Raw genomic sequence first — 17,536 nt, 5'->3', positions numbered from 1 at the left:
TGACTCCAGAATACACGACTCGCAGCCGCGGTGAGACACACGTTTATTGTGCATATTTACATGGCAGCACCGGCTGCCCCACCGGGTGTCCGCTGTTTGTCACCAGCGTGACAGTCAATGCTTAAAGGTCATCAGCTACAGCAATGGGCCTGTACACACATTTATACGTAAATTATACACCAGACTCGTACATGGAAAATAAAGCCTAAGGGCCTGGATTTTAATGAGAAAAACCATTTCCAACATCATTCTGGGGAGTTTTGAATGGTCTAGTCCAAAAATACTTCTGATATATAAAAGCCTGTCCGTACAAGTACACGTCAGTGAGGGGCCTTACTTGCTTTAAGTCTGGAGTTGGGGCAAAGGTCTGCAGGCCGGATGCGCCCTCCTGCCCCACAGCTGCCCGTCCAGCGTGCAGGGGTCCCCATGTCCACCCCACCCTGACTGACTGACCTCAGCCCCCTGGCCCATGGCTGCAGGGTCTGACCGCACTCAGCAGTGTCCATGCTGTGAGGGGAGGAGAACCAACCTGGGCAGCAAGAGGCTGCAGAGAAGGCAGCTCTGAGCCAAGGAGGGACAGTGCTGTGCTGAGGCTCCTGGTCGTGGGTCACTTGGTCTTAGGGGCCCTTGTGACTGGCTTGGACGTCAGCCCAACACTGTTAGCCTACAGGTGACCGAGACCAAAGCCCAGAACGGGCAGTGGAGCCCCGCCTCAGGACCACCACCGCACATGAGTGTCCCTACAGGGCTCCTTGTGGTAACGAAAGGGAGCAAGGTGTGCTGAGGGGTAGATGGTGGCTTTCTGTGATGTCCAGTGACAGGGCTGTAGTGGGGGGGCAGGGAGTGCACCTCACAGCTGCAGGCTTCACTGGGCGGGGGGTGAGGGTGACATCGAGAATGGGGCGGCCGTGGGGCCTAGTCAGTAAGAGCGTTTGTCTTCATTGGCAACCAACCAAGGGTTAATTCTAGGGCTTCTATTGGCAACAGGGGTGGTGGTTTAGAAAGCTGGGTATTTATTTGGATTTACAGTAGTTGGCAAAATGCAGTGGTCTTGGAGGCGAAAATGGAGAAAGGGCCTCACCTAGAAACTGCGGGAATTTCACATTGTGGACGTGGTCTGCTGAAGTGAGCACCATGAAACCGTTTCTAGCTTCAGCCTCCCGGGGAGATGCAGGCTCACCCCAGGGGCTCCTCGTCACTGGCAGCCTGTGTGGTGCTCCAAAGGGAGGTTCAGGCGAGCGTTCGCTGTCGGGGTTTGATCCGAGGGTACAGCTGGGGAGCACGGAACCGAGTTAGGACAAGAAGACAGCACACTGAGCAGGGGCGGGCAGCCGCCTCCTGAGGCGCTCCCTAACCCCGCTATTTCTCATGGCCCTTGGTACCGCCTACAGTGATTGTCACTAAAGCTCCCGAGGGCAGGCAGCTCTGGTTCACTGCCAGGCACGGTGCTCAGGCAGCACCGAGGCCCCGCCACAGGCCTGATGCAAGGCTCCGCACCTCCCCATGAAATATTTCTGGGCTGCAGAGTTCTGATTGGGGCGAGGCTGGGTGCTCACTGAAGTCCCCCGTGAGGAAAGCACTGAGCAGGCCTCGAGCAGACGCCCTGCTGCTCCCACGCTGGGAGTCTCGGCCAGGCGGGGCCCGTGCCAACTCTGCAAACATGCCCACTGATGGGGCGCTGAGATGTGGAGAAAGGCAGTCTCCTGCCCGTGGACCCCAGCTGTGCCCAGTGTTATGTGACAGCTGATTTGGGGTACATGACCTCAGGAGGGAAGGTATAGCAGCTGAGTGGACTTACCCCCAGCAAGTTTTTGGGCACATAGCCCTCCCGGTCTCCAAGACGAGCCCACCACCAGTCGGTCTCGCTTTCGTCCTTGCGCCTGAGGATGGTGATGGCGTCTCCTTCATGGAAGGATAGCTCGTCGCTGTTCTGGGCCTCATAACTCCACAGAGCATACACCACTCCTTTGTTCATCACACCCAACTTCTCCTGCACCCCTGGGATCAGAGAGCAAATGGTCAGGTCTCGTGGAGGGCGGGCTACAGAGCGTGCCCCGCTCCAGGACCAGACCCGCGATGCCTGACGGTCCCCCGGCCCGGCGGCTGCCCTGTGTTGAATGCCAGGTTATTTCTACATCCCAGCCCGAGCACTGCTACTGAAGCTGCGTCCAGAGGCAAACTGGTGTGCTGGTCTAAAAGGGACTTCTCAGGGGGCCGGCCAGCTCACACCTAGAACAAGCTTCCCGAAGTCCCTGACTGAAGTGCATGCTGCTCCTGCAGGGCCGTGAAGGGGCTACATGGGGCTCAACCAAGAACTGAGCACGTTCACGGCCAGGAGTCACCTGTGGGGTCCCAGGAAAGGCCAGACATGCTGGTGACCCTGGTACCTCCCTCCTCCCCACAGCGGTCACTGCCTCAGGTCCCCGCCCCACCACACGGGCCTCTGTGCTGGAAGCTGGGCCTGCTCTAGTTGATGGCTTTGTCCAGGGGCCGAATGTAGGGCTAGACCCACAGCTTCTCAAGTCCGGTGTGGGACCCGAACCTATGACCGTTTAACCCTTGGACAGATGTTCCGGCTCTTGGCAAGTGTGACCCCGACTGAAGCAGCCCAATGAAGACACGATATGCTTCACTCATCAGTGGTCACCACAGGAACCCTGGCGGGACCCTGGGAAAGCCGCGGCCCTCACAGGCCTCTTTCCCGCCCCACTCAGTGTGGGGTGCATCCCAGCACAAGTACAGGGACAGGTAGTGCCCAGCCCGCCCTGTGCCAACTCCCTGCCCAGCGGGGCGGCGTCTGCACAGAGAAGGGACTTCTGTTTTCCAGCCATCTGGCACAGAATCCTCGTGACATGGGCTTGCCAACGTGGCTCGGGAGTGAGCCTAAGGGACAGTGCAGCCCCCACGGAACGGGGCTCCCCGGGCTGTGCCTGAAGCTCCACTCGGGGCTTCTCCCTGGCCCGGTGCCCCCGAGGCCCCACGCACCGTACAGGAACTGGGAGCACTGGATGTAGCCCTCCTCCATCTCTTCACACTTGTCTGCGGCAGTTTCGATGTCGCTGATGGTCGAGGCAAAAACGGCAGCGCCGCTCTCCACCAGCTGCTTGCAGAGGTGGACGCTGTTGCAGGAGGCAGCACAGTGCAGCGGGGTCCTGGGGGGAAAGGGCTGTGCTGTGCTGCTGTCCCTTCACACGTGGGACGCTTACTACCGAACTGGAGCACAGGCAGGTAGGTCTCTAAAGAGGGGGGCTGACAGACGGCCCCAAAATAGGTGTCCTCGCACAGCAGTGCGGACGCACATCCCACCACAGACACGCAGCCTGAGTGGTCACGACGGGGCCAGCTGTGTGTACTTTGCCATGAAAGCCAGGTGTCCACACAGCAGACAGCTGCCTGAAGCTGAGGGTGGGCCACGCGACCTGCCGCCCACCACAGGGAGCAGAGGGCAGGGGGCAGTCACCGGCATGTTTTCCTGCAATGCCCGTAACCAAGCACAAGGACACCCCGCAGTGTGCCTTTTACAGCACCGCCGGGTGGGGTGGGATGTCCCGGCCCCGTCCTCGCCCATGCTGCCCGGGCCTCACCAGCCATCGCTGTCGGCGGCATTCACATTGACCCCAAAGTCCAGCAGGAACCTGACGATGTGGTGGTGGCCGGCGCAGACGGCGTTGTGCAGCGGGGTGATGCCCTCGTCGTTGGGCTTGCTGGGGTCCTCCACCTGGAACGGGCATGTGTGAGCTGCGGTGACGTGCCGGCGGGCAGGAGGGCAGGGGAAGGGCGCGGGCTGCGGGGCTCAAGCCTACCTCATAGATGACCCTCTGCACTAGGTCGAACTCCCCCTCCAGGGATGCGTCCAGGAGCAGCGCCAGCGGGTTGAAGCGGACCCGCAGCCCGCGGCCTGTGCGCTCCGAGTTGGGCTTCTTCAGGTTGGTCCGCTTGCTCTGCCGGGAGGAAGCGGCTTTAACTTTTGGTGACCTGCCCAGAGCCCGGGCCTGGCTGGGAGTAGGGGCTGACCCTGCAGCTCGGCAGTGGCTCGCCCCAGCGGTCCTCCACACTGCAGCACCGTGCTCCCGGGACACTGCCTCAGGCTGGCCCTGGCCTGTGGGGCACCTGTGCAGGGAACCAGGTGGGTGACAGCCAAGCTTAACTGCTGTCAGCCTGGAGTTAGCAGCTCATTCCTACCAACTGCTAGGGGCTCCCAACCCTCTGCTCTGTCAACACTGATCTCCCACCAAAGGGCTCTGTCTAGGAGGCTCTCCTCCCCCACACCCCTCCTGTGGCCTGCCCTTCCATTCCAGAGGCAGCTCCCCATCTTCAGGGAAGCTTGGGGCACCCCCCGCTGGGGCCTCTAGTAAGAGCTGTGCAGCCATGCCCTCCACAGGACCCATCTGTGTGCTGAGCGACTGGCTCAGGGAGGGTGGGGACGGGTCTGCAGAGCCCCACTGCTCTCAGCACACGGCTGACACAGGTGGGTCCCCCACGAGGAGGGAGCCTGGGCCCTGGTCCAGGACGACACCCACCGTAGAGGCTGCCGGCAGAGGCACGACGGGAGGCAGTGATGGGGGGCCTTGCTCTTCCCCTGGAGAGGGGGCCTCGGCCCCAGGGCTGGGGACCTGCTCTGTGGACGGGGCTGTGGCCACATTGTTGTTGTTGTCCTCGGCAGGCTCAGCTGTTTGGTGGGTGGTCTGGGGACAGATGAGCCCCTCTGGCTCAGGGGAGGGGAGCTCGTTGTCGTTGGCGTCCGAGGCCGGGGCCGGCTCAACGGGGAGCGGGGCTGTGGGCTGGGCGGGGCTGGCCTCCCCCAGGTTCCCGTTGGCGTTGGTGTTCCCATTGTCCACATCGGCCAGGGTGCCCGTGAAGTCCTGCGAGGGGCTGGGCTGGTAGAAGGGGGTGCCCTCCATGCCGCCGGCCAGGGTGTTGAAGCGCTGGTACAGCAGCTTCTGGATGTTGGGCCCGCCGGGGCCCTCGGGCTCCGTGATGGAGCTGCGCTTCTTCAGCGGCCGCGGCGCGTTGGCCAGCTTTCTGCGCAGGGCCTCCAGGTCTGCGTCGCTCTGGTAGCGCAGCGGCGAGTGCACGATGGGCGTGAGCTTGGTGGGGCTGAGGGGCCGAGGCAGGCTCTCCATGGGGCCTGAGCCGCCATCGCCCGGCGGGGCGGGAATGTCCTGCTCAGGCTCTTTCTCGGCACTTTCTGAAGGTGGCTGGGGCTGCGATGTGCTTGTGGCCAGCGACCCATGAAGAAATGGTAAGGGTGACGGGGATGTGGAACCGGACGGTAGAACAGGTTTGCCATACACTGGAGGAGACACAGGGGACAGAGGGACTTGAGCATTCTGTGGGTCCTGGGATCCCGTCACCAAGCACCGCTGTTTCCATGGGGAAGGGCCCCGGGTGGTGAGCCCTAATTTAAACCCCAAGGGGCCCTCTGTTTAAAGGACCTCACGGACTCCTGCTGGAAGGTGAGTGTTTAACTTACTGGTTTGTACACTTGGGATTCCAGAATTGGGGCTTTTTCAAATGAGAAAAAAAAAAAAAAGGCGGTGGACCTGACCTCCCCAAACAAGTTGTTCTGGTTTTCTGGCCAAGAAGGACGTCACCTCCGGACACACATCTGACCCTCAGACTAAGTCCAACAGCAGACAGCACAGGCCGCCTCAGGCAGGAAGGTTTGCCTGGGGGCCCAGGAGCTCTAGAGAAGGGTCCCAGCACGGGCCAGAGCCCTGCCCACAGGTAAGCACGGTGCCTCCACTTGGGAAGTCCCTGGGCATGGCGGGGGCGGGCCGGGCACCCCCAGCAACCCCTGAATTAGAGTCTGGAAGCTGTGGCCCAAGCCCAAGAATGTCTGAGGACACTCAGCCCAGACCCAACGTGCAGGACCCTACCATCCGCGTCAGAACCACCACTGACCTCAGCAGGGTAGATTTAGGCCCCAATCTTTCACCTGCCTTCCTCAAACACCTCGGCCCCCAGAACTGATTTCCCCTCATCCAACTCACAGTGGCTTTTCTGGAGGAGGCTCCCAAAGCAGCAGACAGCCCCTTGTATCACTGCCCCCGGAGTCCAGCTCGGCTACTGCCTGGAGGCGGGAGGTTAGGCCCCCTACACCAGCTCCCAGCAGAGCTCCTGCACAAGTTACCGTGAAGCAGGAGAAAAAGGGGACACTGAAATCTCACCCTTCCAGGAGCTGGATTTCCTGAGTAACGCAGGAAGGTGGGTGCTCAGACAGGAAGTCAGAGAACTGGGAGCCACCTGCAAAACTGCTCTATGCGTGTCATCTTTTACACGACACCTAAGGCCACGCTTAGGTAAGAATTAAGTTCCATCCTACATGGATGTGGCCCAAATGGTAAGGCTATGGACTGGCGTTTTCTTCAGTGAAGTATGACTTGCCGGCCCCAAGGGGAGGAGAGTACAAACCACCGCACCTGCTTTAACGGACTTATTTAAGGTGCTGTGCGCCGCTGGCTGGTAGTTCTTAGGCGGGGTGGCTTGCTGCAGGTACACGGAGTATATGGAACTGGAATTCACGGTCTGGGGTCCTTTCCTGGGGGACTGGGGCCTTGAGCCTTTATCAGCCAGAAAGGGCCTGATGGCCACAGTCAGTGGGGGTTCAGGTTTGCCGTCGCCAGCTGGAAACGCGGGTGGCCCCGCTGGTGGGTACGTGGGGCTTGGTGGCACAGAAATCCTTTGCTGGATCTGCTGCGAGGAGCCCGGCTGGTGGGTGCTGCCCACAGCGGGCAGTGGGGCGGGCTTCTGCCTACTGGGCAGGCCTGCGCTGGGCCTGGGCAAGCTGCCTTCCTTCCTCCTCTCCAGGGAGTTTGTGGCCCCTGGGCCCACGGGCGCAGGACCAGGGTATGCCCCGTAGCTCGGAGGCAGCGGCTTGCCGACACCAGGGGCAGGGGCTGACCCTTTACCCATCTCGACGCCCTGAATCTAGATGTTAAGAAGAAAAACAAAGTCATCCTTTGAAAAGTGAAGCATGTATCCATCCACAGTCACAAGAATACAAAGTCGGTCTTAGAATCCTTTAAACGGGCTTGTGACCCAGGGCACGGGGTGGGGGCATCAACGCAACGGGGCTTCCATCTGTCTGCAACAGACGCCTCTGACCAAAAGACCCTGCACGCTGCTAGGTGCTTAGGGTCCACGAACCCCTTCAGACTGGGTATAATCTGGGCACTAACAAGAGTAATTTGCCTCATGACACCCCCTGCCCCTGAGATGAAGACGAGGGCCGAACAGTCATGGGTTAGCAGCTTGTCTGTGTGTTACCGAGATAACGACAGACGGCCTACCAGCTTCTCCGTGGTTCCCAGGGCTGACAAGGGCACAGGCTGGCTAGAGACGGTGCCCTGCTTGAGAGGCCCCTCCATGCTCGAGCCCTTCCGGTCCACACTGGCAGTCTGCGTCGATTTCCCCGAAGAGCTAGAATTCTGTTTTAATGTTGGCCAGTTTCCATCATTGGCTTGAAAAGAACACAGAATTTAAGTAAGGTTTTTCTTGAAATGAGTTGAACCAACATAAGAGCAACCCCGTCAGAAGCGAAAATCACAGTCTGGACCATCACACTCTGATGGGGCCGCACGGCCCAGGTCCTTGCCCTTGTCACCTGCCGGCGGGTGCACCACAAGACCCAGGGCGGCCTCTGTCTGCAAGGTGCTCGTGTGTGTGGATCCCAGTGATGGCCAGCTTGGGTGAGGGGCCAGAGGACAGACACATTCTCAGCCCCATTTAAATACAGGTCAAAGCCATCACCACTGACACTAGTGAATAAAATGAGCACTGGCACTTACTGCTCCAGCACTATTTATAAATACATTTACATACAATAAAAAAGACTATTCTTTTGACTTTATACAGATTTGACCTATTCTGCTTCCAGTATTAAAAGAAAACTTCAGCTTTACTCTGTTAGCTGTCTCTACCCTCTCCAATGTTGCCTCATCACAGCAGGCTGTCCCTGCTGATTGGAGCAGCAGGCTGTCACTCTGCGGCAGTGATCAGAAAACCAGTCAACCCGCATTTTCGGGAAGCCACTGAGAGATGTTTTCACAGAGCATTTTCCAAACTGAAAATGGGTGCAAACACCGCTGGCACTCCAGGCCCTCGCCCGTCGGAGGCTGGTGTCCAGCCCTTACCAGGCTCGTTTCACACTGCAGCAGGCACCGGCTGGATGGAAGCCCTCAGCCTCATGGGACGGTGTGGGCCCTCCTGACAAGAAAAGCACATCCTGGCCCCTAGCTCAGCAGGCGGGTGACTGAGGAGCAGCTGGGAAATCCCTCTTCCTTGCCATAGCAGTGTGGGCGCCAAGCCCACGACTCGCAGACAGGAGGAGCCAGCTTACACTGCCCTGGGCACAGGCAGAGCAGGCAGCGTGGGCAGAGCCTCGGGGTGGAGCACCTGGCAGCCACACGCGGGCTGCTCCAAAGCCAAGGCCACGCTCTGCAGCAGCACGGCTATGCTGCTAAGTCACTACATCGCAGGCTCCAGACAGTTCCAGCCAAGCTGCAGCAGTCCTGCTGGCGTTCCAAGGCCCCAGGCCAAGTCACCTTGCTCTGCGTGGCCTGTCAGCCCCTTCCAGGCCACAAGTGGGTGTGCTCGCCTGTCCCCTTGCTTACATCTGCGACTGGGAGTTGTGGGCCAGAAACGACAGGTTCGCCCAGAGGCACCAAAGTGAAAACTAGAGCCCACTGCAGATGGCCAGCAGCAGGGTGGACTTCCCATGCCCTCTCCCGGGGTCAGAGAGAACGTGGCCATCTCGCAACTTCTGACCTCTCACGGCCACGAGAGCTTTTATGGGAATCAGTCATGAAAGGACTAATGGGACTAGGACTTTTCTTTCTTCGGGATGAGGCAGGAAGCATAAGAGGACCATTTAGTTTTATCTTAAAGGGACAATCACCTTCAAGTGCGAAAGGATTCTTATACTGCAGATAAGCTAAGGACCTTATAATGAACTCAGACAACCACCTCCATTTGGTAAGAAAAAAAGCCACAACCTTCATGGTGCCAGCACTGGTCAGACCCTTCCTGGGTATGACCTGGTATGTTGCCCGGCCCAAGCGCCTCTCCATCTGCTGGAGGGAGAAACACGTTATGTCTCTGCAGCATCTTTTTCAAGTCCAAGTGTGATAAGCAGACTTGTCTCAGTTTGGAAAAAACAGCGACTGCTGCTCTAACAGGCGGTATACGGCGGCACAGAGCTTCCCCAGCCTGCCAGCTCATATGGTCTGCACAGGGCGGGAGGAGCCGCAGTCAGGCCCAATGCCGGGGCCTGACACTGTCCACAAGCTGGTCACTCTGGCTTGACCAAGGCCATCTGTGTGACACGGAACCAGAACAGCCTACATTAGTGGCCCCACCGAGATTTTTTTGCCGCAGCCGCACATCTGGGCCGAGATTCTGCCCCCAGTGTGGGCGTGAGCCAGGTGTTCCGTTGTCTAGTCATCTCACTCCACAGAAGAAAGACCAAGGCCAGTGCTGGACTCCTGCAGGGCACATTCTCTGGGCCCTCCCTGGAAGCTGTCTTCTCCTTGCAAGCCCTGTGAGGCAGCCTGCACACACCCAGAGAAGTGTTTAAAATGAAGGCAGCAGACACATAGCTGGCTGTGCTATCTGCTCTTGGAAACAGACAAACACATACTCCCACCACAGGGTGGCTCCAACTACAGAAAACAACTTATCAGAGAACAACTTATCAGAGAAAGCTGCAACTGGAGCGTCTGTGTGGCTGCTGAGACCTGGTCGAGATCTGAGGGCTGCTGACACCCTCTCCTGCGTGAGTCAGAACAAGACCCGAGCCCCACAGCAGGAGCAGCAGAGGCTTCGCCGCTCAGACTGGTGCCAGGCAAGAGAACACGAGGCCAACAAACAGAAGATTGCAGGGTCCTCTAAACACACACCTGACAGGACCCTGCAGTCCTGCTGTCACAGACCTGCACTCTGGTCCAGTGTCACAGGGAGATGTGTCTGCCCCACCACACAGGAAGTCAGCGCAGAGCAGCTCTGGCTTTTCCGGGCACCAGCGGAAAACGGTGCCTCCCTCCAGGAAGGAGGGCACTGTCCATGGAGACGCCACCCGAGCTGGTCTGGAAAGCCCTGAGGAGAGTGAGCACCAGCCCAGTGTGGGGCCTGAGGCAGGTCACACCCTTGGTTCGCTGGGCCAAGGGTCAAAGTGATGCTTGAATACCTTTGGATGGATTAAGACCACGCTGAGCGGGGAAATGACAGCAGCAATAGGACTCTGCTTCTGGGATCGGCACTGGGGTGGCACATGACTCCCAAATGCTGTCCCCACGGCCCTACCTCCCCGCTCCCTACTGTCCCCCAGAAGCCTGTAGCCACTCACCGGGTTTGGATCTCCCGTGGGCAGCACCTGAGGCAATAGTGAGAGACTGGGGCTTCACAGGGTCCCCCGGGGCCGAGTAGTTGCCGGCGCTGGGCACCTGGATGTAAGGCCCCACTGCGGCAACCCTGCCAGGCATGCTCAGGGGCGACTGCGGCGAAGACGCGCCGTTCACTCGGCTCAGCTGCAAACGGGAAGAAAGGAGAGTCACGGTTTTCCTGAGTGAAAGGAAAGCGCAGGCCTCGTGTGGCAGCTCAGACTCGGCCGCCCCTCAGGCACCCTGTCCGTCGCCCTGGAAGATGGAGGTCCAGGAACGTGAGCTTCAGGGAAGGCCTGAAGTCCCGCAGTCCTCTGAGCCAGCCTCTCCTGGAACATCTATCGTTTGGGAGCTACAGACACAACACGACTGCTTCCTAGGACACCTCCACCTACGCACCCCCTCCCTGGGGGACGCACTCCTCCGCAGGGCGGGCAGAGGCACCGGTCACAGCCTGGGCTCTGAGTCTGGCCTCAAATCCTGCTCTGCCCCGTACTGGCCAGGCAGCTTCGGGCAAGTGACACCTCTCTGGACTTCTGTGCCTGTGTCCAGAGGTCAGGATAGGGCTGCTGTAAGAACTGAAGGAGCCATGCTGGGCACAGTGACAGGGCCTGGCACCAGGCAGGGTTCTCCCCAGTTCCCTGAAGGCAGCCCTACTGTTCTCAGCAAGGACACCAAGCCACCACCACTAACATTCCTCACACAGTGCTGCCCAGCAACAACGAACAATTTATTAATTTTGTGTGTCAACGTGGCTTGAGCACGGTACCAGCTATTTGGACAAATACATGTCCACATTGCTGTGAGGCTAGTTTTTAGATGTGACTAACATTTAAATCAACAGGCTGTGGGTAAAGCAGAGTGCCCTCCACAGTGTGGGTGGGCTGCATGCAATCAGATGAAGGCCTTAAGAGAAAAAGACTGAGGTCCTCTGAGGAAGAGGGGATTCTGCCTGCAGATGGCCTTTGGACTTGAGCTGCAACATCAATGATTCCCTGGGTCTCCAGGCTGCAGGCCTGCCCTGCAGATTTTGGATGTGCCAGCCTCTGTGTGAGCCCGTTCCCTAAAGTCAATCAATCAATCAGTCAATCAATGATTAGTTTACACACACACACACACACACACACACACACACACACACACACACAGACGTGTAAATAAGAGACTTTCCACCTGAGCCAGTCACACAGGTGGAAATTCTCTTCTAACCCATTGCACCAGGCAAAGCCCGGGAAGGCCACACCTCACCTCCTGAGGGCTACCTCCAGAGCAGCAGGACTGACAAGGACACGTGTCAAACCGGGAAAACACCAATTACTGAGTATGGGTAAGGGGCCTTCGGGAGCACTGTCCCAGCTAGCTTGGCTGCCTGCCCCAGTCTCCATGCCCGAGGGCAGAGTGCCCATCAGCTGTGACTTGGGCACTGCTTCCCTCAAGCCCCGGGCACCTCTAGTGGAAGAGAGGGAAGGGTCACATCCAGCCACAGACAAGACACAGCAGTCCTCTCAGCCACGCGCGTGCTCATGGAAGCACCGAGAGGAACAGCAAGACCTGGGGACAGCTGCCCCACCACCCTGTGTCATGGGGTACTATACACAAGTCACCGAAGGAATAAGGTAATGACCTGGAAAAATACCCATGTTGCAATTCTTTAAAAAAGACTAGGTTCAGAACAGTGCAGATGATAGAATTCCTACAATTCCACTGTCAATTAAACATGAAATACCTTCTATCTGTATTGAGAGGACTGGAACCCCTATCAGCCATCATCCATCAAGAATGAGAAGAGGGTAGAGGGACTTTCACATTTTCCTTTAAATATTTCTGTATTGTTTTAACCTTTTTCAATGAGTATCTGTTACCTTTGAAATTTAAAATATCAATTAAAAATTTTTTAGCCAGCTGAGTGGCTCAGTTGGTTAAGAGCTGGCTCAAAGGTTTGAGCTCTGAGCAACAGCAGTTTGAGTCCGGCCGGAGCTGAGCAGCCGCTGAGCTGCCAACAGGTGGCAGGATGGCTCAGCTAAAAAAAAACAAACAAACAACAAAAAAAATTTTTTAAAGGCACTAACAGAACTTTGCTGGAGAGTTTACACAGCCTTTCCACTTGGGTTGTCTCTAAGAACCTTCACAGTGATTCCTGGGGCAAGCAGGACAAGTCAGTTGACAGCAAGGACATGAGACTACCAAGGTCAAGGTCTTTGCCCACGTGGCACAGCTGAAAATGCAGAGTGGGACCCAGCCTCACTGTGAGTGCAGAGCCACAGCTCCCCAGGGGGGAAGGGACAGCCCCGCCCACATAGCACAGGGAGGGTGGGGCACAGCCCACAGCTGCCCATGGGGTGGTTTTGATTCTCTGCTCCAGGATACAATGCCTCTTTGAGAAAGAGAACTTCCATCTACCGCTGTTTTGTATGGTTTATGGCCAGTCGATGTTTATCAGCTGTGGTGCATGGGGAGGACAAAATGCCACTATTGTGAGCACGCGCGATTTTTGGTAATGTGTCTCACAGAAGTGCTTTCTTTCCCACGTGCCTGGACTCTCTTGCCGCGCAGACGCTCCCGCAGCTCGCCGATGCGCTGGTCCATCACAGCCACCTCCAGGTTGCGCTTATTTAAAAGCTCCTTCTGCTGCTGGAGTTTTGAACTCTGTTCCTGGTTAAGCTGGTTCCGAATCTGCAAAATAGAAAATATAACTTTTATGTCTGCATTAATTAAGTGGTCAAATTCTCACTGGCAGGGAGATTTAAAAAAAAGAGAAAGTAACTAAATTTCTTGTGTATAGTTACATATACACTCTGTCGCCTGTGTGCTCAATATTCACAGTGCAGATGAAGCCAGAGCAGGTAACTCGGGACACAAAAGAGCCACTCCCTGCAAACAGGCATCCTCTACAGAGCGTCCAGATGACTGGCACCAATGGTGACTACAGGGCCCAGGGCTGTCGTTGGTTGGAACGGGCTTCAGTGAGCACCTGCCCCGAACATGTCCTCTGGGACCTAAGGAGCGGCTTCTGCTCCACCACACGCCCCATGCCGTCCACCACATGAGGCGCCTCACTGGAGGCAGCAGGAAATTCGCAGAGGATGGCCTAGAGCACCCCACAGAATGTCACATATCACGTTAGTGGGTTCCAACCAGCACTTTAAAAAAATGAAATAAACAATAGAAACAGTACGTGGCACATGAGGTGAGTTCCTTCCTGTCTCAGGTGCACACAGGTACTAGGACCTACTGCATCGCTGGGGCTGCATGTGTGTACTAGGCAGGAGGGGACAAACTTTTACCTAGACTGTAGCAAAAAAGTTGGAAATAAATATAGTACATTCCTTATACCTCACCAAAAAAAATCCTTTAAAATCCTCCACTTATTATTATTTTTTAAAATAATTTTTATTGGGGAATCGGGGAAGGGCAACAGACAAGTTGCTGTCCTTTTGTTCTTCAGTCTAGTTGTGGAGAATGTCACTTCACTGGCCCATGTTGGTATTATCATTGCGCTCTTCCTGGGTGAGGCAGGCGCCCGCCGGCCATTGGACAACTGCTCACGGTGGCTCATGCCAGCTCACGAAAGCGCATGCCAGCTGCCGGCCAGCCCCATTGCAGCCTACGCCATCGCCGGCGACTCACGGCAGCCCAGCTCCAGGTCGAGCTGTTGTTCACCATCTTAGCTGTAGAGGGCGCAGTGTCACTGGCCCACATGTGGGATCTGAACCGGGGCCCTGCTGCTCAGAGTTGGCATCCCAAGCCAACTCTTAACCAACGCGCCACTTGGCCGGCCCTAAAATCCTCCACTTTTAACAATTGTTTAAAGTGTAAAAAAGTCATAAATTCTTATATTTTATTTCTATGCTTTTATATGAGAAAACTGAACAGTGATTTTACTCTGTAATTCAATGTTCTCATTTCATAAAAAGCTATAATACTTTTTCTACCAAGTGCTAGTAGAATTGCGAAGCTTGCTTCTGGCTTGAAAACTCACCTGCTGGATGACAACTTTTGAGAAGTGGAAATCTGGAGGACTGGTATGGACTGTGTTTGTGTCCTCCCAAAATTCCTATGGTGAAACCCTTACCCTCAATGTGATAATATTTGGAGGTGGGGCCTTTGGGGTCATCAGGCTTGGATGAGGTCATGAGGGTGGGACCCTAGGAAGGGGTGAGTGCCCTTATAAGAAGAGGAAGAGAGACCAGGGCTAGGAGGACACAGCATGAAGGTGGCCAAGTACAAGCCAGGAAGCAGACCCCCACCAGACACCAAATCTGCCAGCACCCTGATTGCAGATGCCCAGCCTCCACATTTGTGAGACACAAATGTCTGTTGTTTAAGCCCCCAGTCTATGCTATTGTTACAGCAGCTCAGGCTAAGACAAGGGTTTAACAACAGGCATCGATCTCATCAAAACAGTTGACACAGACATGTTAAATATCATCTGCAACTTAATTCCTTACCAGTTCATTGTATCGCCAATTAAATTCTGTGCCGAATTTCTGTATTGAAAACATGCAGCTGAAAGGTCACAAAGAGCTACACATTGCATGGCCCTGCACATATGAAATGTCCAGGCCAGGCGAATCCAGACAGAAAGGAGCCTCGTGGTTGCTTAGCACCAGGTGGGAACAGTTCTGAGGTGTGGGGTTACTTTTGAGGTGATGAAAGTGTTCTAAACTTGACTGAGAGGTGGGGGGGATGCAGAACTCTGAAGATAATAGAAACCACGAAATCATAGTTTATGGGTGAATGGTATGCTATATGAATAATCTCAAAAGTATCTTAAAAATTCTTTTGTACTGAATACATTTTGTGCCTACTATTCAAATAGAATCCATGAACTTGTTCCCAGCTCCTGAGGCTTCCAGCCTACATGGAGCAGAAGGCTCAGAAGATGTTTCAGTATACCCATTCCCCAAACCTGGGCGCGTTACCTGCAGCTCCTGGTACAGTCTTTTTAACTCCACGGCTGCCGGTCCCGTTAGCTTGCCGTTGTAAGCCTGGAACCCGTTCAGCTTTCCTTTCTTCAAGTCTTCCAATTGCTGACTGAGCTGGTCAACTCTTAAAATTGCTGTCTGTACTTCCTGCTTCTTCTCCTGGAACATGGCACTGAACCTTTCGATTTCAGCAGCTACAATTTCCCACCAAGAAAGAAAACCATCAGTTGACATTCTCTTTACACAGGAGTTGTTTGTTTGGGTTGTCTTTTCCGTTTCTGTACTTTAACTCAACTCTAGCATCATCTAGTGCCTGCCCTTGGAGAGAAGACGTGCTGTGATGTGTGTAACCCAAAGCACATCTCAACAAGCCTTTGGGACACATGATGTGACTGCTCAGATGGCACACAACTGCATTTTCACTCATTATTGAATATTCTTTAATCAGCTGGGCCACCTGGGAATGCCAGTGCACCAAAAGACCAAAGGTTCTGTCAGGGAACCTTTGTTACCCAGATCTGTTACCATCGTAACACAAAGTAGCCACTAGCTGAACTGATTACAGAAATCACAAAGCAGATATACTCACAAAAGTAAAAACTGAGCATCTAACTATCAGGTTCCTCTGGTACACATATAAAATGTGAGCTGTGTAACAACCACACGATGACATGAGTCATGGAGCACCCCAGCCCCAAAGCAAATGTCACCCAGGGTCAACCTACTGCATTGCTGGGGCTGCAAGAGATCTTCTAAGATCACCAAACATAACCACCCATCCTGTCCGACAAGGTGAACAGAGCAAAGCTTCAATGCCCTTTCTACAGCCAGCTCTGATCACACATTTACACAATACTGCATTGTGGCTGAGCGTGTCAGAGGCTGGACTCTTTCACTGTATCTAGCCTGATGCATGTGGACGCAAGTGGAACCGCGGGCGCGTACACAAATTGCCGTTCATAATTTTGCTGTAGTCCACTTGTCCTCTTGTGGCACGTATCTTCTTCAGCTTGTTTTCCTGGGCTTCAACTCGTTCCTTCAACTTCTGAAGCTTTTCATTTTCAGAAATAGACTGTTGCTGACGGCGCTCCTGCTGCTTTAGAAAATGTAAACGCTGTTCCTAACAAAAGGGAAACATTGAACTTTGAAAATTGGAACGTACGACCACTTTTATACACTAAAAAAGTTTGAGTGGATTCCACAGTACCACCTATCTTAATGAATATGAAATTTTTGGGCATAAGTAGGTGAGAGGCGGTAAGAGCTTGGGGATTTGTCAAAGTGGATTTTACCATGCACACTGAGCTGTACCATACAACAGGGTAAGTAAGTGCTCCCACAGAAATCCTTACAGCAGGAGACCATCAAGCCTGACTTCACATCACCAGCACACAATCTCATCTCATCCTGCCTGGGAGCCCCAGCCTTAGCTTCCCTCTGTCAGTCCCAGGTTTCTGGCTGCAGCAAAGTGGCTCCCAAGGTCCCTCATTTGACCTCCTAAAGGAAATGAACACTGGCCAGCAGAGGATTTTACACTGAAAAGGGATAGGGTGATCAGTAAGGTGATAAACCTCTAACTTGCTAAGTGACATCCAACAGTCCAAGGATGTGTCTGTTTTCTTTAGGATTAGCTTCTTCAAAACTGATGAAATATTTATAGTCAGACAAGAACAGGACAATCCTAAAGTAAAAATATGTGCAATATTCTTTAATATTGGGTTGTCAGAAAAGTCATGACGCAGTTTTGCAACAAAAAACAGAGACAAAAAATACATCATGACTTTTCCAACAACCCAATAGTTTTTTCCCTATTAATATGAAAACATACCTTAAAGATAACAGTCAACATTAAATATTCATGGTCCCATATGTATGCATAAAATATACCTGAATAGGAGAGGTTTACATGTCATTATGCAGGCATTATACACTACATTCTAAGGGATGGAAATTTGTAAAAATCAGCATTAACTTGTGATTTACACTGCTGAAAATATCTAAGAATTGTTTTTTAATAGTAATACTCTTGGATCAATACTTGGAAAGGAAAATAAAAAGCAGAATTAGAAAATTTTATAATTACATAATACTATGTACATTTCATCTTAGAAATCTTATGAGATAAAATACTTTCCAATTTATTTAACTTTTACATGTTTTTTATTCTTATAAATCCAATAAACTTTGTAAGACAACTTTTTTTTTTTTTTTTTTTTTTTTTTTTTTTTTTTT

At 54.2% G+C, this 17,536-nt stretch overlaps 1 protein-coding gene across 3 annotated transcripts in view; it reads right to left on the bottom strand.

Moving 5' to 3' along the window:
* Window positions 1–26: 26 nt before the first annotated feature.
* PPP1R13B (protein phosphatase 1 regulatory subunit 13B) overlaps window positions 27–17,536 on the bottom strand; it is an 84,316-nt gene continuing 66,806 nt past the window's right edge. For 2 of the 3 annotated variants that reach the window (XM_019639216.1, XM_019639217.1), the window contains exons 6-17: window positions 16,250–16,424; window positions 15,302–15,498; window positions 12,888–13,052; window positions 10,346–10,526; window positions 7,293–7,462; window positions 6,423–6,930; window positions 4,521–5,293; window positions 3,804–3,941; window positions 3,585–3,718; window positions 2,986–3,152; window positions 1,799–1,998; window positions 27–1,272 (exon numbers count right to left, since the gene is read on the bottom strand). In XM_019639216.1, the coding sequence (XP_019494761.1) occupies window positions 1,231–1,272; window positions 1,799–1,998; window positions 2,986–3,152; window positions 3,585–3,718; window positions 3,804–3,941; window positions 4,521–5,293; window positions 6,423–6,930; window positions 7,293–7,462; window positions 10,346–10,526; window positions 12,888–13,052; window positions 15,302–15,498; window positions 16,250–16,424 (2,850 nt within the window). In that variant the 3' untranslated portion in view covers window positions 27–1,230. The remainder of the gene's footprint in view (window positions 1,273–1,798; window positions 1,999–2,985; window positions 3,153–3,584; window positions 3,719–3,803; window positions 3,942–4,520; window positions 5,294–6,422; window positions 6,931–7,292; window positions 7,463–10,345; window positions 10,527–12,887; window positions 13,053–15,301; window positions 15,499–16,249; window positions 16,425–17,536) is intronic. The other variant, XM_019639218.1, reaches the window with a different exon arrangement.

Source organism: Hipposideros armiger, unplaced genomic scaffold (assembly GCF_001890085.2).
Source record: "Hipposideros armiger isolate ML-2016 unplaced genomic scaffold, ASM189008v1 scaffold_43, whole genome shotgun sequence".
NCBI lineage: Eukaryota > Metazoa > Chordata > Mammalia > Chiroptera > Hipposideridae > Hipposideros > Hipposideros armiger.
This window is presented reverse-complemented; position numbering and strand designations above follow the sequence as displayed.